Source organism: Colias eurytheme, chromosome 18 (genome assembly GCF_061535395.1).
Source record: "Colias eurytheme isolate Ceu_HAF_F1 chromosome 18, ilColEury1 Martin Lab GWU primary, whole genome shotgun sequence".
Classification (NCBI taxonomy): domain Eukaryota; kingdom Metazoa; phylum Arthropoda; class Insecta; order Lepidoptera; family Pieridae; genus Colias; species Colias eurytheme.
In genome coordinates, this window is record NC_142997.1 from 8,815,802 (window position 1) to 8,839,524 (window position 23,723).

Below are 23,723 nucleotides of genomic sequence, written 5' to 3' on the forward strand. Positions count from 1 at the left end.
TTTATAGCTTCCAAGATAGCTTCTTTTATAGAATAAAGTTATGAATTAATGACACATTTTTTAAGTAATTTGTATTTCTTCTTCTTCTATAATATTGTCCCACGAAGATCCAGATCCACGACTTTCTGATATTTAAACACTTTTTACACATTATTTTGCACAGCTTAATATCATACCTAGAAGATGGAAATGGATTAACAGAAGATGAACAAGAGATTGGTCGTATCGCACTTTTCCAATACCTAGTTACTACATAATATTATTATTAACATCATAATATTTTTTCCAAACCCTAGGGATTATGACGTGTTATTAAAATAATTAAGTATTATATCCTGCAAACTATCAAAAAAGGTCATATTTTAAATAATTTAAAAAAGAGTAAAATAACCAGTAAAAACATTACCCGAAAACATTTATATATATTTTTACTTCTAGATAATTTCAACATTGTAATCTTAGATTATAATCATAATATTTTAGTACTAGCAGCTGCCCTTAAGAGCTGCCCCGGCAGACGTTGTACTACCCTATTCTCTTTCCTTTCTCCATACCTAATATTATGAATCATTCGTGTGGAAGGTACCTACAGTAACATTATGTAAGATACCTATTATTATCAGCAGAGTCGAGGCAACCCAAACGATTTTATCCGACTTCAAAAAAGGAATATTATGTTTTTAACTTTCGATTGTTATAGGTTGTTGATATGACATTTCTATAACCATGTAAAATAAAATATAAACATTGTCACTAGCGATAAAATTACAGTGTCATTTAGATTACAATTCGAAGATAAAATGTTTTACTTGCTATAAATAATTTTTTATGATCATAAAATAGCTGTAACGAAACGTAAACATTTGACATGCTATGTTGTGACGTTGACAATTTCTGTCTTCTGCAGGTCTTCTGAGTTTTGACAAATGACAAGTGACAATCAACATTGTCACATTGTAAGTGCAAACTTCAAAACATTCGGACTTTTCGTTAACAAAATAATAAGAAAAAAATAAAACTTGTGTTATTTTCAAGAATATGAATGAAGAGACTCACGAAGAAAGACAAAACAATGAACTTGTTGCATTGCAGGTAAGCTGCGTTTATAAAAACATTTAACATTAATCACGTAATTGAATAAGGCCTGTAATAAACTTTTAATACACAGTTTTAATAGTTACTAGTTCAACGTGTATGCTTCAACTACCGACTAAAATAAATAATTATTATAGTAAACATTTAATTTTAATTGAATGGTGAATTACTTAAAAATTATTAGTTACCACCAATTTTTATTATTTTGGCGGTTTCCACGGATTACAATTATCTACAAAACATGTTTGCTTTAGTCTAACATGCTGATATTTATATTGGACTTGACATTTCATACTTGTATGATAATTTTTTATGTTAACATTCATAGTACAACCACAGTTGTACAACTGTGTTATAAAATGCACTGAAAGCAGCTATACCCATAATTTAAAAAAAATCTGTTTATATGTTGGGTAAGTAGTACTTCTTATATCCAAAAACAAATTTGAAGACTAAATTAAAATATGCAACATTAAAAAAAAATAATAAGTAATAACCTATATCAATTAAATTATTTGAAGGTGGCCTTTGTCCAGGGATGGATGTTCCACGGCCGAAATGAATGAAGAAATAAACATCAATATTTCTATGAAATATTATTTTAACTTTTCAAATATTTTTTTATTATCCATTAAAATTACAGGCAATCTACGGAGAAGCAGTTGTGGATATACGAAAAAAAGCAGCATGGAATGGATGGCGTCCCTTGGACATACTTTTGAAATTACAACCATTACACAATTCAGAAGGCGTACATTGCTCTGCTACACTGCAGTTTAAATGCTGTCATAATTATCCTGATAAGTATGTATTTTAGTAATTAAATAAAAATTACATTATACTTTAATAAAAATCTTAGTATTAAATACCTAATTATAAGTCAGTAGCAAAATAATATACAGTAATATTAAATACTTCAATCCCTACTTTGTTACGATCTTAGGAGAAATCTTGAAGACGAAAGTTATAAATAATTATTATTCTAAAAAGAAGATTATTCTAAAAAGACAGGTTATCTTAGATACAAAAGATTTTAATGAGATATCTAGGTACTATAAATATTTATTATATTATAAGTTGAAAAGTTTTTATAACATGTTTAGACTCTTGTTTACCAAAGAGGCGTCAAGATTTAGAGAGTAGTTAGTTAGATTGTAGTTTGATAGATATTATTTTAGACATTATTTTTTATAGAAAACATTTACACTTGAGCTCTTAAAATAAAAAAGGTAGTAACACATTATATCAATTAAATATTTAGTATTTATCGTACTTATTTGTAAGGAGGTGATTTTGTGCAAAGGTTTACCAATTTTATTATCATACTGTGACAATTTATTTTTGTTATAAATAATTTTTTTATTATTTCATTTACATTTAATTTTAAACTGCATAGTTGTTCCATTCCAGACCGCCAACAATATCTATTAACAAAATGAACGGCCTATCTGATGAGAATGCTAATAAATTACTGGATGACCTTAAAGCTATGGCGGAACAGTATTGTGGTGAAGTGATGATATTTCAATTGGCACAACATACACAGGTTTGATTTATGATTTTTGTTATTTGTATTAAAATGGAAACGTTAGCCCGGCCGTACACGGACTGCTCAATCAGTTAACAGCTGAGCAACATAAACAGACTGCTCGAGCGGTTGGTCGTTGACTGCTCGAGCTGTAGCTACAAACCGCGCAGTTGCAGCGGTCTCAACTACTTGAAGCAGTCCGTGTATTGTGCTATTAGATTGTAGTTTGATAGATATTATTTTAGACATTATTTTTTATAGAAAACATTTACACTTGAGCTCTTAAAATGAAAAAGCTAGTAACACATTATATCAATTAAATATTTAGTATTTATCATACTTATTTGTAATGAGGTGATTCTTTGCAAAAGTTTACCAATTTTATTGTCATACTGTTACGTACATAATTTATTTTTGTTATAAATAATTTTTTAATTTCAGCAATTCCTACATGATCACAATAAACCAACATTATCCTTTTATGACGAAATGTTGAAGCAAAAGACAGAAATGGAAAAATTAAAACAGCATGATATACAAGTGAAGGAAAATGAAGAAGTATGTACATATTAAAATGTATTACAGTGTTAAATTAATTTATTTCTTACTTAAATTATGAAATAGAGTAAGTTGCAACTTTAAGCTTTTTGAACTGCAATCATCTCAATGGAAAACAATTACCTATTAGACCTCTCCTATATGGTGAAGTATAAAAAACGTGGTATAAAATTTCATGTTTTTAAACCTAGTAGTTTAAGTACTATAGTCAAACCTGTAAAAAAATTAAAATAATTTGGAAAATCCAAAAGTGCACGCCTCATAATTTTTTTTAATAAATATTTATTAATTATTATTTTTGTTTATTTAATAACAATTAAACCACATCGAATCAGACCCTGAAAAATGAAAGGGTTCTATTCCTGAGCATACTCAAGCGTAAGAGAAAAAAAAAGACTCGATTAGTAAAGTATTTCGGTCGCTATCGTGTTAACAAGAAAAAGGATCCGCACATACAGACACACGGACGTCCAAGACAGAACTTTTTTAAACTGTTTTTTAACTAGTTTAAATAACAAAAATGACATCAAAAATATCATGAACGTTAAAAATAGTGTTTTTTCTTAATATGTGTGTGTATGTGAGTCGTTTTCAAAATAATTGTACATTACTACAAAATGTTTGTCCCCCTAAAAAATCTTCGAAAAAAATATGGTTACGACTGAAATAAATCATTGTTAACGTTTTACAGACTAAACTTAAGCATACTGCATATCATTTCTGATAAAAAGCAATGAATTGCGATTCAAATTCTTACATAAATTTAATGTGAAAATAAAGTAACAAAAAAAGCTCCATACATTTTTTTATTGTCCCCTATGTGGACGACAATGAAAACCAATATTTTTATCAGAATTTTTGTATGAAACTTCCTATTTTTTTGTATCATAATTAAAAAGCAATGTTTGAAGTGTTATATCTGATAGATTAAACTATTTAAATTACCTTAAATAAACGAAGAATTACATATTATAAAAATGTCCCTATCAATCGTTACAATTTCGTGACACTGATTTATTGACATAATTAACCAACTTCTTGTATCACAAAGAAGAGGAATCTAACTCTAATCATTGGCAGCACTGGTCATGTCACGAAAAGTAAGGTCACATTAACGCGCCGCCATTTTGTTCGTCGTCCAGACATGGAAGAAGTCCAGTAGTGTGCTGTGCAAAAAATTTAGTTACAATTTCCTAACGACGTATTCTCAACAAAAGTAAGTACATTTTGAAGAATTCACCTACCGCAATTATAATATACTTAAATTATGACTAGAGTAATAGATTACACTTTCAATCTAATGGTAAATGTGATTATGTTTTGTGTAAAAGTATTTCTTAGGTTATTTTTTACATGTTACTGACGAACAATTTCTTGACATTTACTGACGTCAGTAAATTGTAGACGGTAAAGCTGTGGTCTCATGTGTAAAGTATGAAAATAAGATATTAAAATGTGTGTTAAATTAATGTAACGAATAAAAATAAAGGAGAAAAACAATAAATCTCTCAAGATTATTTTTTTGTAACTACAGGCCATACTTTTTTAAACCATGATGTAGGGTTAGTAAAGTCGGGCTTAGGGACTTGACTTTTCCTGGGATCACAAGTGGTTTCTGATGGGATAACGCTTGCCTTATTGCATTTACTTTTGATCGCTTTTCCACCCACACGAGTGATGCTTAGGTACTTTTGTTTTTATTTTTATTCAAAATACATACAATCCAACAGCTTTTTTTAGTTTCAGAATGCCGCTAACCGGTGCCGAACGGCAAAAAAATACATTGAAAAACTAAAATAGCAAAACCCTGAAAAATATGAAAAGAAAAGGAAAAAACACCTCGAGAAAGTGAAACAAAGACAAAGAAAAATATCAGATCTTAATGACAGTGAAAAAGAAGCTCGAAGACAAAAATGGAAAGAAGCTAATGATAGAAGAAAATAAAAGGAAAAGCAAACAGAGAATTATAAAAATTGATTGTTTGTTGATTATTTTGTAACTAAAAATATATATTTTTTTTTTAACTAGTGACTTCTTACTTTTTTATATGTAATATTACCTTATTCTGAATACAGCCTTACTTTTACAACTTCCTGACATTTCCTAACGAAACAGTTTACTGACAATTTCGTGACGTACAAATATTTTGAAAATGACCCATGTATTATCTTACAACTGCAATGTATGATACATAAAGACATTTTAAGTTTGAAAAATCAGATGTTTTGCGCGAAGTGACAGTAGTACCCACCTCAACGCTTCGCTTATGAGGCGTGCAATACCTTATTTGATTGGTAGTTCATAAGTATACAATTTACCATAGTAAATAGGAAATTAATACCTGTTATATTTTCTATATAATCTTTAGAGACAAAAAATGAAAGATGAAATTCAAAGGCGGCAAGAGACATTACGTAATTCTGATAAGCGTGTACACAGATCAAGTCTTAACCAGTCAGAACCGGATAATGAAGGGCAGGGAGATGCTCCTAAATTAGTGTAGTAAGTAAAATCAATAATTTATTTATGTTGTTATTAATAATAATTTACGAATAATTTACTATAATAAATACAATAATTTATTGTTGTTTCCTTAATCTAATGAAGGGTAGTGTGTGATTTTCATTGTGAATTATTGTGATACGTCATGCGAAAACCACTGAACGGATTTTAATGATACATGATGTAGCTTATTTATCAAAATAACACATAAGCTGTGTTCTTTTTTTGCCTCAGAAACCGCGGTTAAAACCAGGCTTTACAGCTACTATCTTTCTCTTATTGGAATCACAAAATTTGAAATGCATTCAATGTGGAAATTTTTGACAAGGCTTCTAAATTAGTTTACCCTGAAATGGAGTATTTATCATTAAAATATTATCGTATTTACAGCTATGCAGATGATAAAATGTCGCCAGCTAAGAAGGTATCACGAAGTCGGAATACACACATACCATGCACCTGTCACGCTAAAGGGACGCAAATTATGCGCTACACACAGAGGAATAACAAGAAAGTGTATATTGGAAATTGTTTAGGTAAGATAATAGTTAGACTTTAATTCATTTGATTTTGTTGTTGATTGGAGATAATCTAAATACAATACAATCCATACATACATACAATCCAGTCAAAAAGAAATAGTTTTTAATTGAAACATAGGTATCTTAAAATATTTTAAAATCGTCACACAATTGGTAGCATGTGATTCAACAAAGAAACAATAATTTAGTAACTTAATGCATTGTAAAAAAAAAGAAGAACAGTATTGTACAGAATTTTTGATGCATTTTTCATTCTTATAACAAAGAGAATTATATATCGGTATATATTGTATCGGTAATTGTTTTCACAGGCCATTCAGCAAACGGCTCGACCACTTACCTAGCAATAGACGACGACGGTCAGCAAGTGATAGCAAAGAAATGGTGTCTCTCATCCGCATCAGACTTTCAAACGAGAAACAGACAAATAAATCAAATACAACAAGACTTAAAAGCAATGTGCCGGATAAAACACCAGTCCCTAATCCCTTATATAGCGATGGAAATCTCCACAGAGTCGAAAAAAGCCAGACAATTCGTCTATATTTTTAGGAGTTTCGTTCTGGGCAGTTCGTTGAAATATCTCCAGAATAAATCTAAAACGTCTGGTGATATGCTGGAAGCTTTAAAACTAGTGCGTCATATAGCGTTAGGTGTGTATAGTGCGTTGCGCGAATTGCACAGTGTTAATGTGTTGCATCGTGATGTTAGGTGCGAAAATGTGTTTCTCGAAGATAGTGGCACGGTGAAATTGGTTGGAGCGAGTTTGGATATTCGGTTGGTGGAAGTAGTCGATGGGGATAGTTATTGTGATCGGTGAGTTATTTTGTATTGGTTTTTTGCGTATTTACTGATTGCGACTTTTTGACAGACTCTTTTTACTCTTAACGGAAAATTGACAGACTCTTTCTACTCTTAACAGAAAATTGACAGACTCTTTCTACTCTTAACAGAAAATTGACAGACTCTTTCTACTGTTCTGCCTCTTAGGTAGATTTTTCACTTTTGATGTATTGTATGTTAGTGTGTATTTTTTTCCTGTTTTGTGTTTGAAAATATGCTTTATGACTGTATAATATGTGTTTCTTTTACTATTTAAAATGCATAAATTAAGCAATACTATACTTGATTCCAGACAGACAAAAGCGCAAGATATTTTTGCAGCAGCACAATTATTATTATCCATAGTTTCTCCAGATGCTATACATGAAATACCACCAGAGTTTCCAGGATCAGCAAAGGATTTCTTTTCAAGGTAAATTATGACATATTTCTTAATACATATTTGTTGCTCTTTGGGGTTGTAATTATTTTCATATTTGTTTACTCTTTTTTATTTGCTCATGTTAAATCTATAAAAAAGTGTATAAATTGTCAACATTACATACAAATTTTCTATTAATAAATATTTAAAATGATATATTTAACTAAACATTATCATATATGCATCAGATTGTTTGAAATACATGAATATACTTTGTTCATTAATTTTATAGTTAATTCCTGCATTAATTGGAAATTGATTATTTGACAAAATATGATGGACATTATCAGTTTTTTGTATCATAATGTATCAGAAACAATAAATTCTTATTTGTAACACAATCATTATTGTATTACAGATGCTTAACAGAAGACGAGCATACGCAATGGTCAGCGGAACAATTGGTCAAACATGGCTTCTTAGTGGATGCTCCATTGAAATTGCCAAATAGTAAAGAAAATAATAATGGAGAGAGTGAGTCTGAAGTAAGTTCTTTTTGTGTATTAATTATACATGCAACTTGTTACTTACCATGATAAAAAATTATGATTTAATATTTAGTTTTATAGCATTCAAATGCTTTATCAATTATAAATTTTTAAAGAATAGGAAAAAGTCCCAGAACCCGTATCTTTTTGCCTTAAAAAATACTTAATTTTGGTTATTCAAGTAGGTACTTATATTCATATTTTTATGATGAAAAATGTTCATATTACGTATTGTATGAAAATAACCTTTGCAGGACGAAGATGGTGCCAAAAAGTTGAATAATATAGGGAATCTAGTCAATGGGCATTCGAGATTGAACGCCGAGTTTGAGATACTGACTTGGCTCGGCAAAGGCGCTTTTGGTGATGTTTTAAAGGTAAAATTAATTGGAATGTTTCATAGACCATTATTTCAAGTAAATAAAGATTGTCAATGACACTCATAAAACATTCTGCGTAACAAAATCTTGAGATTAATTGAAAATTAAACAGGAAAAATACAATTCAAATAAATCTGCTTGTGTAATGTGTACGTACCAGAAATATCTACCAAATTATTTAAAAGATAAATAAATATAGAAGATAAATGAATAAATCCCAACAACATATCTTTACCTTAAATTTCTTAATGGTTTCATTTCAGGTCAAAAACAAGTTAGACGGTGGTTTCTACGCAATAAAACACGTGAAATTGAACCCTAAGAGCGTAGAATTAAATAAGAAAATCACTCGCGAAGTTAAACTGCTATCTCGACTTAATCATGAAAACGTAGTGCGTTATTATAATGCCTGGATAGAAACTATAATAGATACTGAAATAGAAGAGACAAGTATATCTAAAAGCCCTGTGAGGAAAAAGGATAGCCTAGCTGATGTTGTGGCTAAGTTAGGACAGGGTGTTAAGGTTGGTATTGAACTAATTAATCTTGTTTTTAGGATAGCTAGAAAAAATTTCATTCAGTTTGTTTCTAATAATTTTCAAAATATCAAGCATTACTACAGCTGGTAGATGTATTTTCACTATTTTCCTTTTTTATAGCAACACACTGTCTTCATTAACACTAATTTGAATTAAATCATTTTAATTTTGCATTAGAAATTCATATTTTTGTAGTTATTCTTTGGATGAACTACTAGCTGCGCCCCGCGGGTTCACCCGCGTGGCTCCGATCCTGTTGGTTTTAGCGTGATTTTATATAGCCTATGGTCTTCCTCGATAAATAGGCTATCTAACACCGAAAGAATCTTTCAAACCGGATCAGTAGTTCCTGAGATTAGCGCGTTCAAACAAACAAATAACCTCTTCAGCTTTACAATATTAGTATAGATAAACTAGTAATTAGGTAACAGTACTATATAAAACTTCATTTAAAGGTAAATTGGTCTATGTCGGATGCTCCAGTTCAGGCCAGAGACGAATCTTCGGATAGTGAAGAGGATTCCAGTGATGATGATGATGATGAACCGGATCTATGGTTCAATATTATGAAGTAAGTGGAATATTTGTAGATTTCTAGAATTTATATTAGACTAGTTGTCCGCACAGGGTTTCGTCTGCGTATTCAGAGGAAATTCTGTTAAATCTGTGGGGATGGAAAAGAAAGACAAATATGTTATTAAATTAAATTAAAAGTGTTTGTTATGAATACAAGAGGCATCTGGAAAAACAATAACTAAGGAATTAACTTATCACTGCCTATATAACCGTTTCTGACCATCAACCAACATTTTAAACATTTATAAAGTAGGTTTACGATTATGAGGGGATTTTGCTTGCTGGGATTTTCTTTATAGTTGTTATAATTTATTTTGAATTGCGTTATTATAAAACAAATAACTAACTTGCCCCATGATTTCTACTATCCAGAGGTGACGACGACTCAAGTAGCGTGATAGAATTTGAAGGAGTATCCCAAAAATCCGAGTCTACTCCATCCGAAGACACCACGATATCATCAGAACCTCGGCTCCAACAAGTACTTTATATACAAATGGAGTTCTGTGAAAAGAATACGCTGAGACAGGCGATTGATAATGGATTATATCAAGAGCATTTTAGGGCGTGGAGACTGTTTAGGGAGATTTTGGAAGGTAAGCCAAACTATTTTTTGGTATAGAAGAGTAGGTAATATTGTCAGTTTGTGTAAATTTTTCAAATTCAAGACAATTTTCACACACGGCACCATCTGATCCATCTATGTTCATCACACAAATATTTGCCCCGGTTGGAAATCGAACCCACGACCACTGGCTTGGAAAGCAGGGCCACTACCAACCAAGCCAACCGGTCAGTCAAATGTATATTATGTGTTTGTTGTAGAAAATAAATCTAGAAAATTCGTTCAGACCATGTGGTAGTGTACGAAACATTTTTACTTTTTGTCATTTAAATAGCACATGGTAAAAAATAGCGCTGCAGAAATAGTTTCTGACTGACAAGGACAACTCAAGGTACTTATAATTTCCTATGACAATTTTTCTCTTGGATATTTGGTTTAAAAAGTTGTTTTGCGGAATATATTGAAAATATACTATGCATCAATATAGATTTATATTTTTATTATTGTGGCAAATAAACCGTTCTCTATTTCTATATTATGGCAATGCATTAATTAGAATAATTGCAATAAATCTATTTTGCAGGTTTAGCACATGTTCACCAAAAGGGTATGATACACAGAGATTTAAAACCGGTCAATATATTCTTGGATTCAAATGACCATGTTAAAATTGGTGACTTCGGTCTGGCAACTAAGGTCTTTACTGGCTTGCCAGTTGATGGTAAGTTGACATGCAAATAATTGAATTGATTTTACTCATTTATATTAGTCTATGGTATTTCTATTTATTCTATTATATTCAGTTAACATTTTTAATATCTGTTGTGGTTATATTTCTCAAATTATGAAATGACAACCGCATTAAAAAAAGAGCGTGTGTGCCGAGCACACGTGTCAGAAGTGACACTTCTTTGGCAAGATTAAAAAAACGTCACGTTTAGTGTTGCCGAACTATCGATAGTTTGACTATCGATAGTTGACCTTGAAAATAAGTCAGAATATCGATAGCACTATCGATAGTATCGATATTATCGATACTATCGATACTATCGATAGCGTTAATCATGGAATACTATTGATGAACTGCAATAGTATCGATAAAATCGATAGTATTGATTGCCAATAGTTGCTATACTATCGATACTGTCGATAGTATTGATACTATTGCTACTGAATATTGCAACTACAATCGATACTATCGATAGTACTGATACTATCGATAGTTTTGAGCTATCGATAGTAGTAAATTGTGCAATAGTATTGTTCACGATTTCTTGGTATAATGGGTCAGTCAATGGGCTTATTGGATTACGAATTAACGAACTAAAAAAAATGGATTGTACAAAGCGCCAATAGATAACTTGAAAAGTATTATAACCAAACATCTAGTTCTCTGTCATCCACTATAATATTATTGATAAAGCAATACTATCGAGAAAAAGGTCACTATCGATGGGACGATATTATCGATAGTATCGACACTATCGATAGTATCGATAGTTCGTTCGATATTGAGCTTCGATAGTATCGACACTATCGATAGTATCGATAGTTCGTTCGATATTGAGCTTCGATAGTATCGATACTATCGATGGTATTGCTATGTGTCGATAGTATTTACGCTTATAGGACTATCGATACTATCGATAGTATCGACACTATCGATAGTATCGATAGTGCTATCGATACTATTGATTTTCCCCAACTATCGATAGTTAATCGATAGACTATCGATAGTGGACTATCGAGCGGCAACACTAGTCACGTTCTAAAATCGTTGCCTTACTCCATGACGTGACCGTATTGCCACGACGAAATTTTACTCTCAACGCGCTTAAAGAAGTTTCACCTCAAAAACTTTTTCAGTTTAAAACATTCTATTGGAGTTGTTAATTTAAGGCGTTTTCTCATTTCAGAAAGAATACAAGACAGTAAGGATACTGATGGATTGCTGACTGGAAAAGTAAGTCAGTTATATTTTAAATATTTCTTAATAATATTTTTTAGGAGGTACTTACATAAATCTTTGTTAATAATTATAGGTAGGAACAACACTATACGTTGCACCGGAACTTCAACAATCGGCCACCAAAGTGATATACAATCAGAAAGTCGATATATACTCCCTTGGGATAATTCTCTTTGAGATGTTCCACTCTCCGTTCGAAACGGGGACGGAGAGATACACAGTATTGTCTAACTTAAGAAAGAGAGAGATAAAAATGCCGTGTGACTTCGAGATTGAAGAGAATTCGAAGCAGATACATGTTATCAGGTTAGTATATCACAGATATTATTCATTCTTATTTTAATGAGACAAAATTACGTTTCTAATTTTATTTATATTAGGTGAACAGTGATGCAACTACTATCCGTGATATCTAAGATGATTTTTCATCTACACTAATATTATAAAGAGGAAAACTTTCTTTGTTTGATTGTAATGAATAGGCTCATAAACTGGACTGATTTTAAAAACTCTTTCACCATTCGAAAGCTGCATTATCCACGAGTAATATAGGCTATATATCATCATGCTAAGACCAACAGGAGCGGAGTAATGCGGGTGAAACCGCGCGGCACAGCTAGTAATTCGATATAGCCGGCTTCACGAAAAAACATGACTCATGCGGCGTTACCTCGCTATGAGGCGTTCCATGTAAGGCTTGAAGTGCAAGCGAGAGCGCGGAACGAGCGACAAAGAAGCACAATCGGCCGTTGTCACGTTCAACTATCGTCAGTAAACCGACTTTACAGACAACCAATTTTTTTACCTTATACTTTGTAGCATCTTACTACTTAATATCTTTATATCTTTAGTAGGTAACTCTAAATTATCTGAGAGAATGATTTTACCCAAAATCTCCTAACAGATGGCTCCTGGACCACGACGCAAGTCTTCGCCCCACGAGCGCAGAACTACTAGCCAGCGAGCATGTACCAAGAGCAGTACCTGAAGGTGCTTTATGTGGTCTCCTGTCCCACACCCTCGCGGGGAGAGGATCCAGGGGCTATTTGAAGCTGGTCTCCGCGTGTTTGGACCAGAGACCCTCAGCTGCAGAAGACTTTACATACCATAGTGCTGTGAAGGCCAAGCCGTTGGATATGATAGAAGCAATTAAGAAGGCGATTTTAAAGGTAATGTTTCCAGCTACTTATTGATGGTGTCCATTGATTTTGTTCCTCATATGTGTACTAGTTGTGCCCCGATGTTTTACCCGCATTGTGATGATATATAGACTATATTATGTTGACCCGACCTGTTAGTAATATTCATGCAAAATTTGAAGTAAATCCATGCCGTACTTCTTGAGCTTAGCCCGGACGCACAAACAGACAAAATTTTTAAAACTATATTTTTTGGCTTCTATATCGATTGTAGATCACGCCCTAAGTATTCTTTTAAAAAAAAATTGGTTGTCTGTAAAGTCGGTTTACTGACTATAGTTGAACGGGACAACGTCCGATTATGCTTCTTTGTCACTCGTTCCGCGCTCTCGCTTGCACTTCAAGCCTTACATGGAACGCCTCAGAGCGAGGTAACGCCGCATGAGTCATGTTTTTTCGTGCGTGCAGCCGGCTCTATCGAATTATAAGACGTTGTCACGTCAATATTCAATGTACAGTTTTGACTCCTACCTACGATTTTATTACATATGTCGCAATTAATTTGTTTCCAGATATTCCGAAGTCACGGCGCGATCGAGTTCTCTCCACCATTACTGACGCCTAGAGCAAGTCGCTGGGACCAATGTCCTAATGCGGTTAAAGTTATGACTTTATCGGGTTCTGTATGCCACTTGCCACATGACTTGAGACTGCCGTTTGCTAGGTAAATTTAATGATTTATATGATAATTTATAGTAAATTATTTGACCTACAGTAAATGAAGCTTAATTAGGCGTTAATTTTTCTGATTTTGTTTTTATTGGTTAACAATAAAATGTTATTAAAGAAAATATGTTTTAGATGTTGCTTTATTTTGTACTTTATTGTTAGACTAAATTCTTATGGTGCTCTGTCTGTACTATAATGAAGTGTATGCACATCTAAATATAATGTTGCATTCATATAACCATTGAAACAGGCAAAAGTTCACTGTCCGGATTGGCTTGAAAATAAGCGCTGTTTCGCTTGTTTCGTATGGCATATATCCGTGTCCGTTTGCCTCATTTAAATTCATAAAAATCGAATACATATTTATATTCATAATTCTTCATTTGTTCTGTATAAAGATGTTATATTTGTTTTACTTCATATAGATATCATTTGATTGTTTTGGCAATACATTTTCTGTCTTTATCAAAATTCCTGCTCAAAATACAAATAAACATTACTCCCTTTTACCATATTCCATTAAAGTTGCCATATAATTCCAGGCATATTGCGTACTCGGGCACTAAATACATGCGTCGGTACGTCGTTGATCGCGTGTATAGAGAAACTGAGAGGACAGTGAAAGGGTTCCATCCGAGAGAGATTATTGAGTGCGCTTTTGATATGGTCACACCTTGTACTGGTAAGACTTTATTTAGTACTTTTGAGTTTTGTGTTTGTGAAATAAAAGGATTGTTTTTCTTTGTAAGGACAGCAAATTTTGAATTTTATTTTGATTTTTTTCTGCATATGTTATCCTTTGTTGAATAAATAATTTGAAATCGATTTACTTCTTTAGAGGAAGAAAAGAAAAATCCGGTTTATTAATGTATTTTTTAAATATTTTTATTATTAACTGAACTTGCTTTATAGTAACCTATTCATATAAATTATAAATAAGTATGAAATAATTATTACTTACTAGGTATCAATTCTACTACGTATTAGAAAAATATTACAAGCATTAATTAACAAAATAATAATCATCCAGAAAAAAAGAATCAATATTTTACAATAATAACTGTATAATATAATTTACAGATACCCTCTGGCCTGACGCAGAATTACTAGTAGTAGCATACAGGGCAGCTACAGCTAGTTCCCTAAAAGTCTCCATACAATTAAATCACACGGAGTTACTCAAAGCACTATTACTGTCCTGCGGCGTTGCTCTGGACAAACACTCGTTAATATACCCAGTGTTGGTTGATGTTAGTCTGGGTGAGTGAATGTCTCGTTATATGTTGATATTTACATATATTAAGCAAGCAAAAATTTGAATAAATAGTATGTGTTTATGATAGAATACACTGTTTTTCTTTCTAATTTTATCAATAGACTTGTACTAGGAGAGCTATTGGGACAAATAATTTTGAGAGTTTTCGCAAGTATTATAAACTAATACTTAGAAATTATATTTACCTTTGTTATTAGCTTGTTTGCATGGGGACAAAACATTGTAATTTGTTTTTATCTAATATAATTAATTAGAACGAAAATTTGTTGAACATTTTAGTCATGTAAAAAAATCGAAATAAAATTAATTGTAACGTTCATCTCCTGTACAATTTTGTCAAAATGCATTTTAATTGAATTAATTGCTATAATTAAATAAAAAGAATGCAATTTATTATTCCGTCAGTCCTCGGATCACAGACACAATAGAAAATCTATTGTGTCTCGGCCCGATCGGGCCACTCGGTGGTCAATGGGTTAATTTACATTCTAGATAATTCTATTTTTATTATTACAGGACGCATAACAAGTCTCCAATTACAGACGCATTTAGCCACTCTATGCGTCACAAACCGTGACATAACCAATCTACTTCGTCTAATGGAAGCAAATGTAGATATAAAGCAAGTGAGAGATCTCGTCGCTCAAGTGAGAAGAGATAAGTGGAGTCACACGTTGGAAAGAGCTGTAAGAGAACTGGAGACGGTTTGCAGTGATGCTGCGGAATTGGGGTGTGAGGTAATCCTTATGTCTATGTTGTTAGGGTTCAATTTTGAATGATTTTTTGTGGGTAGTTATGGTAGAATAAGGAAACGATGTTGGGTGTGAGGTAATCCTTATTGCTATGGTGTTAAGGTTCAATTTTGAATAACTTTTTATAGATAGGATTGAAGTACAAGCCTACTCGAATAGACATTTTCAAACTCAAACAATTCTACTATATTTCGTCCAGGTGCGCTTTGGAACTGCCAAAATACACAATTTAATATTTTTTACATGTTTCGAAAGCAGTTTTAGCTACATAAAAGAGCGGGCATAAAACTTTATAGTTATACTTTTAAACCATTTTTACGTTTTACGTTTACGTTTTTTACGTTTATCAATCACACGTTAAAACTCTACATTAGTAAAACTTGTGGTGTATACTTACGGCCTTACTAATAAAAAGTTAAACAATGGATAAATTTCTACCATAGCTGTGTCCTGCTCTTGCTCACATGAAACGTCAACCATAAAAACAAGACAGGTTATTGCAATAACTTATCTATTGCAAAGCGAACGGATAACATTTTATTAGTAAGACCATTAGTATATTATTTCTAGTCTGTGCTTGTGGCTTATTTATTCATTTTTAAATCTTATTAAAGCAACGGTTTGTATTCCATAAGGCCGACTTATGGAATACAAAACGTATTTGTATTTATCCATTTTATTCTCCCAAAAACAGTGTCCAATCTAATTTTGTATTTATCCATTTTATTCTCCCAAAAACAGTGTCCAATCACAGTAGCGCCGTTCCTAGCGTACAACGCGACGCAACACCGCGGAGTATTCTGGCAGATGTCAGTATTGAGACAACACTCTAAGCCCGCTGCTAAACATCGCACAAAAGACCTCATTGCTGCGGGGGGCAGGTAATATAATTAATAATTATATATGTTGAAATTAATTAAATGTATGTTTAAATGTTTATTGAGTAAGAACATTGTTACTTGAAGAACAATGTTTCATATGTCACAAATCAAAAATTCAATTGTATTTTAAGCTATTGCATAGCTTCTATCGCGGGCCTTGAGGGCGGGGACCGAATCGAGAAATTCCGAAACGAAAAATCCTCACGCTCCCCACTCCGACGGGCGCGGAGGTGTGGCTTGAAGGCATAGCATGCAATAGCTTAACCGCGGCAGTCCCCGAGTGCCACACGTCTTTTTTATCAATGTCGCTTCCTGAAATGTATTGTGATATAATCACCATCAAAATCATTATAAATTGAAATAACATAGCGCTTTTCAAACTTTATGACATTATTAAATATTAAATACTGGCTGCGCTCCGCGGATTCACCCGCGTGGCTCCGCTCCTGTTGTTCTTAGCGTAATAACGATATTATATAGCCTGTAGCCTTCCTCGATAAATGGGCTATCCAACACTGAAAGAATTTTTCAAATCGGACCAGTAGTTCTTTAGATTAGCGCGTTCAAACAAACAAACTCTTCAGCTTTATAATATTAGTATAGATTCAAAATGGTGGACTGACTTGAAGTTAGCATTGAACCGTTGTTTTAAATTTGTTGTAGACGTAATATAAGTTAGCATAAATTTCTATTTGTCATTTATCGAGACCTTTTAGATATGATAACCTCGTGGAAGAGTTCTGGAAAGTGGCCCGTGCTGAGAAAGATCACGATAATGCTGAACTAACGTGTAGTTCAGTTGGTTTCTCGCTATCTCTGGAACGAATGGCGGCCATCTTGAAATGCATGGAAGTGGAACTGCCAAATGTTGTTGAGAAAAATTATGAGGTTAGTTGTCTTTTCTTACTGGAGAAAATATCCTCACCACGTTTTTTGGCTAAGGATGCGAGTTTGAATCCGGCGTCATGATATAATTTTTCTATATTTTCTTTCAAATATAAGTTATTAGTTCTGTGCAACTAAACATTGAAATTAAATCAGTGTATATTAGAAATCAAAACGGGTAGTGACCCCAATATTAATTTGCACGTAATAAGTATGTATGCGTTTCTACACAATTTCCCAATTTATGTTGTGAGTTGGTAGCAAGTATAGCATTAAGTATACAACGTTTGAACACCAAGGCGTAATCCGTACGAAAAAGCCACGTTTTTTTCACGATTTGATAGTTAAATGAGTTTTGAAAGGTGAAAAAACAGTAAACCAAGGTTATAATCTGACACGCGAGATTGCAAACTGTTGAAAAATTGTGTTGAGTTTGTAGTGTATACAAATAAACGCATTATTTCTGTTAAATTATAATCTAGCGACGTTAAAACGTTAAATAATAGTGTGACGTTCATTAAATTATTGTAAACTGTCTGAAGGCTGTCCTGTTGGCCGATCTTACTGTTTGTGACGTGATTAGTTTACAAATGCTCCTAATGTTACTATAGTCGGCACGGCGAACCTTGATTCCTATGACAGTTCGTGTTAGTGATGGTTCGTATCTTGGATCGTGTCGATACTTTACTATTTTATAGGCAAAGGAGTGGCTTGCATTCAGCCACGTCGTTAAACATGTTTTTACAAAAATTATAAACTACAGCGGCTGCCGAAACAGACGGAGATTCTGTATTTGTATACTTTTTTAAAATTAACCGCAACTAACTTAACCCATAATGTTAGATCTGTTCAGGTGAACAGCGTGGCGCGCTTGGTGCGTTATGTCTAATGCCATTTTGCAATTTAACGGTTTCACTTCGATAGATTATAATCTACCGAAGAATAATCCGTTAAATTGTTATCAGATGTTACGTATCAAAATTTTTTGTTTACGATCTCGAGAGATATATTATAATCTTACGATTTTTAAGCTATTGCATAGCTTCTATCTCGGGCCTTGAGCGCGGGGACCGAATCGAGAAATTCCGTAACGAAAAAACCTCACGCTTCCCTCTCCGACGGGCTCGGAGGTGTGGCTTGAAGGCATGCTATGCAATAGCTTTACCGCGGCAGTCCCCGAGTGCCACACGTCTTTTTTTCAACTTTATGGTGACGTAAATAACGTATTGCAGCAAGACCTAGTGTGCGTGTGCGTATCGAGCCAGCACGCGCGCTCGTGCCGCGTGCTGGCCCGCGCGCTGTGGGCGCGTGGCGTGCGGGCCGCGTGCTGGGCGGGCGCGGGGGCGGGCGCGGGGGCGGACTGCGCGCACCACACGCGCGCCGCGCTGCTGCTGCGGCACGACCATGCGTACGTGCTCGCCACGTGCTGGGAGGGCGCCAGGTGAGTGTGCCAGTGGCGTGCGGGCCGCGTGCTGGGCGGGCGCGGGGGCGGGCGCGGGGGCGGACTGCGCGCACCACACGCGCGCCGCGCTGCTGCTGCGGCACGACCATGCGTACGTGCTCGCCACGTGCTGGGAGGGCGCCAGGTGAGTGTGCCAGTGGCGTGCGGGCCGCGTGCTGGGCGGGCGCGGGGGCGGGCGCGGGGGCGGACTGCGCGCACCACACGCGCGCCGCGCTGCTGCTGCGGCACGACCATGCGTACGTGCTCGCCACGTGCTGGGAGGGCGCCAGGTGAGTGTGCCAGTGGCGTGCGGGCCGCGTGCTGGGCGGGCGCGGGGGCGGGCGCGGGGGCGGACTGCGCGCACCACACGCGCGCCGCGCTGCTGCTGCGGCACGACCATGCGTACGTGCTCGCCACGTGCTGGGAGGGCGCCAGGTGAGTGTGCCAGTGGCGTGCGGGCCGCGTGCTGGGCGGGCGCGGGGGCGGGCGCGGGGGCGGACTGCGCGCACCACACGCGCGCCGCGCTGCTGCTGCGGCACGACCATGCGTACGTGCTCGCCACGTGCTGGGAGGGCGCCAGGTGAGTGTGCCAGTGGCGTGCGGGCCGCGTGCTGGGCGGGCGCGGGGGCGGGCGCGGGGGCGGACTGCGCGCACCACACGCGCGCCGCGCTGCTGCTGCGGCACGACCATGCGTACGTGCTCGCCACGTGCTGGGAGGGCGCCAGGTGAGTGTGCCAGTGGCGTGCGGGCCGCGTGCTGGGCGGGCGCGGGGGCGGGCGCGGGGGCGGACTGCGCGCACCACACGCGCGCCGCGCTGCTGCTGCGGCACGACCATGCGTACGTGCTCGCCACGTGCTGGGAGGGCGCCAGGTGAGTGTGCCAGTGGCGTGCGGGCCGCGTGCTGGGCGGGCGCGGGGGCGGGCGCGGGGGCGGACTGCGCGCACCACACGCGCGCCGCGCTGCTGCTGCGGCACGACCATGCGTACGTGCTCGCCACGTGCTGGGAAGGCGCCAGGTGAGTGTGCCAGTGGCGTGCGGGCCGCGTGCTGGGCGGGCGCGGGGGCGGGCGCGGGGGCGGACTGCGCGCACCACACGCGCGCCGCGCTGCTGCTGCGGCACGACCATGCGTACGTGCTCGCCACGTGCTGGGAGGGCGCCAGGTGAGTGTGCCAGTGGCGTGCGGGCCGCGTGCTGGGCGGGCGCGGGGGCGGGCGCGGGGGCGGACTGCGCGCACCACACGCGCGCCGCGCTGCTGCTGCGGCACGACCACGCGTACGTGCTCGCCACGTGCTGGGAGGGCGCCAGGTGAGTGGCCCAGTGGCGTGCACGTGTTTCAGTTTCAGGGCCCCACTTCACTAGTATAGTACGATTCAAACCAAATGACACTCGGTACATCTTACGATCGGATGCGCAGTAAACAGACAAACATTAAGATATGAGCGGAACGGCCGCCCGTCCCGCTCATATCTAAATGTTTGTCTGTTAGATTGTATTGAAGGACTGCGCGCGCGTGCGCTCGCAGCTATCTTCCGAATCGCTATTACGTTTGAATCGAACTGTAACAAACACAGATTTAACACAACCAAATATAGCGCTAGTATCAAACACTTAATACACAAAACACAGGTTTAACACCACCACCACCACTAACTACCACATTACACTACAAATATAAGAACAAAGGAAACTATTAATTCCCATTCAAAGGAACAAAGAAAACTATTAATACCTATTCAAAGGAACAAAGAAAACTATTAATTTCTATACACAGCTGTTCAAAATTTTTAATGAAATGTAATTGTTTTCAGGTTACGAGAATACAAAGTAGCCTCCATAGATGTAGTTGATTTTGTCAAACAGAAACTGAACCCAGATACCACAGTTCGGAATCCTGAATATGGTGAGATTTTTCGTTCTGTAATTGACGTAAATATAAATATTGTCAAATTGACAACTTCAGCGTTGAAGGCAGTATAATGTTTTAGAGTTTTTTCAATTTTGTACAGGTGGCCGTTCAATAAGTTGGACCGAGGGCGACAAATCTAACAGTCCATGTTTATCTGTCACCTTCATCACGGCCAGTGAAAGAATCACCAAGAACTCCAAGAGACATTGTGAAGTTCAGGTCAGTTAATGTTATAGATTATGAATCTGAATTTTGAAGGAAATAATATCACAAAAACAAGATATACAACAAGCATTCGATAAAGTCTGATATATAAAAAATAACGAATAAGTATGACGAATAAGTGTAGCATAATTCTTTAGCACTCTTTTTTACCATTTGGTGACCTTGAAAAGCTAAGTTGTAAATGTCGATTCGGTGAAATATGCAGACGTTAGATCTGCCATATACAGCTGTCATGTCGGGGTACCTCAAGGATTTGTTCTTGGACATACCTTATATATATTCACAAGTGATATTTCTTTTAAATTACAATTTCAAAACAATACACTTTATTCAAAGGTGTTTTTGAATGAGCCAAAGCAAATTCTTTACATCACATTTTCGGTACAATCATTTCCATATTGAAAAAAGAGAATTGAATGCGTTGTACCCAGTATCGAAGAGTTCCTTGTCGGTACTTCTCCATAGATACTGCTTTTCGAATCGGTGGTAAATGGTAAAAATATGTAATGACGACTCGAAAGTGCTTCTAAAAGAAGTCTAATTGAATAGATAAATGTTTGAGTTTGAATTTATCGATATCTTATCGGGTGTAAATAAAACGTTCCGAAGTAAAACGTTCGGTTAAATATTTTATTATTTTTTACAGATCAACAACCAAGTCACCTCAATGCTAGTACACCTCGGTCTACAAAGCGTGCTCGGTCGCGTTCGCGTTAACGTGTTAGCATTAGCGTGCGAAGCGGCGTGCGTGCGGCACCTCGCCGCGCAGCTGTCGGCGCCGCTGCTCGCGCCGCACCTGCCGCCCGCCTTCCGACACACGTGCGCTGCGTGAGTAGCCCCTCCACCCCCTTCTCCTTGCATATTCTATCCATGTAAGATGTCCTGACTAGAAAAAAGACGGGTTGCACTCCGGGAGTGCCGGCAGAAGTGAAAACTTGATTATTAACGTTGAGCATGTTTGATATTTTGGAATGGTATCCGTCTTACGCTTTTTCGATCAGGTCACGTGTCCTGACGCGAGTTTAAGATTTTATACCCATTACGGAAAAAGTGCTCAACGCCGCTAAAGAAGTTTTCACTTCAAAATGTGTGCGTGTACAGTGTACACACGTAAGAAGTGAAACTTCTTTATGACCTTATTTTTCAAAAAATAATTAATTTACTATATGCAACTTTACAGAAATACGTCGAATCACGCGTGGTAGGAAAAGAAAAAGATGGCGCGTAATGAAAAAATGTAATAATAATTTTTTTCCAACCCCGATAAAGAAGTTTCACTTCAAAAATGCGTTCATGCATTATTATATTAATAACTAGCGGTCCGACCCGGCTTCGCCCGTGGTACATATTACGCAATAAAAGGTAGCCTATGTTCTTTCTCAGGATCTAAAGATTGTCTGTGCCAAATTTCATCAAAATCGGTTGAGAGGTTTAAGCGGGAAAGCGTAACAGACAGAGTTACTTTCGCATTTATAATATTATAGTAGGGATAATGCACGAACATTATCATTAATATAATAATGTTCACATGCATATTAATGCGTTTTGTATAGTTGTAAATATTTTACTTAGTGTGGTATATTAAATTGATAAATAAATAAATAAATATATCTATATATTAATATTATAAAGCTGAAGAGTTTGTTTGTTTGTTTGAACAAGCTAATCTCAGGAACTACTGGTCCGATTTGAAAAATTCTTTCGGTGTTAGATAGCCCATTATCGTAGAAGGCTATATAATATAGGCTATAATTATATCTTTACGCTAAGACTAACAGGATCTGAGCCACGCGGGTGAAACCGCGAAGCGCAGCTAGTTTAAAAAATATGATTTAACTTCTAAAACTGGAATAAAGTTGAACCTTATCATGTTGGTAAGGTTCAAACTGCAACTGAAATGCTTCAGTCATTTAACCCAAAATTCTATTCACAGATTCGTCAAACGACAGAAAATTCTGGAAGAAGCGTTGGACGAACTGACAAACCTCGTGAAGCAAAGCAGCCAAAGCAGGTGTCCAGACGAAATTTTATTATACGCTCTGTACTCTATACCAGATTCATTGTGTCGATTGATCACTTGATATTTATTTGTTTTATAGTAAAATGTCAAATTTCAAAATAAAAGGAAGTGTGTTACTTACACTATGACACTTTAACACTTTATTTTGTTACTAATAAATAGTGTCACTCAAGAACGGCTTAGCCAAATTTCATGACTTCTTATTTGCTTATAGTAAATCCGTCTAGATTTGAATAATAGAGGTAATTTGAACCTACAAGTAAATTAACATTTCGGACACTATGATTGATGTCTTATAAAAAATTCAAATTGTTCCGTTACTATCAAAATATAAGAACAACATGATAAAATATAAAATACTAGCGGTCCGCCCCGGCTTCGCCCGTGGTACATATTTCGCAATAAAAGGTAGATGTTCTTTCTCAGGGTCTAAAAATTATCTATGCCAAATTTCATCAAAATT

At 36.3% G+C, this 23,723-nt stretch overlaps 1 protein-coding gene across 1 annotated transcript; it reads left to right on the top strand.

Moving 5' to 3' along the window:
- Nucleotides 1-965: 965 nt before the first annotated feature.
- Gcn2 (eukaryotic translation initiation factor 2 alpha kinase Gcn2) lies at nt 966-23,351 on the top strand. The gene is made up of 28 exons (XM_090112371.1): nt 966-1,092; nt 1,739-1,899; nt 2,506-2,641; nt 3,065-3,181; nt 5,550-5,683; nt 6,074-6,219; nt 6,537-7,041; nt 7,361-7,480; nt 7,848-7,974; nt 8,232-8,354; nt 8,621-8,881; nt 9,352-9,467; nt 9,845-10,068; nt 10,621-10,758; nt 11,954-12,000; nt 12,080-12,312; nt 12,911-13,175; nt 13,718-13,869; nt 14,417-14,556; nt 14,955-15,134; nt 15,667-15,887; nt 16,644-16,783; nt 17,500-17,671; nt 18,901-19,109; nt 20,918-21,009; nt 21,116-21,234; nt 21,887-22,068; nt 23,174-23,351. Exons 1-28 carry the CDS (start codon nt 1,039-1,041, stop codon nt 23,319-23,321), a joined length of 4,662 nt encoding a protein of 1,553 aa, XP_089968497.1. The 5' UTR covers nt 966-1,038; the 3' UTR covers nt 23,322-23,351.
- Nucleotides 23,352-23,723: the final 372 nt, after the last annotated feature.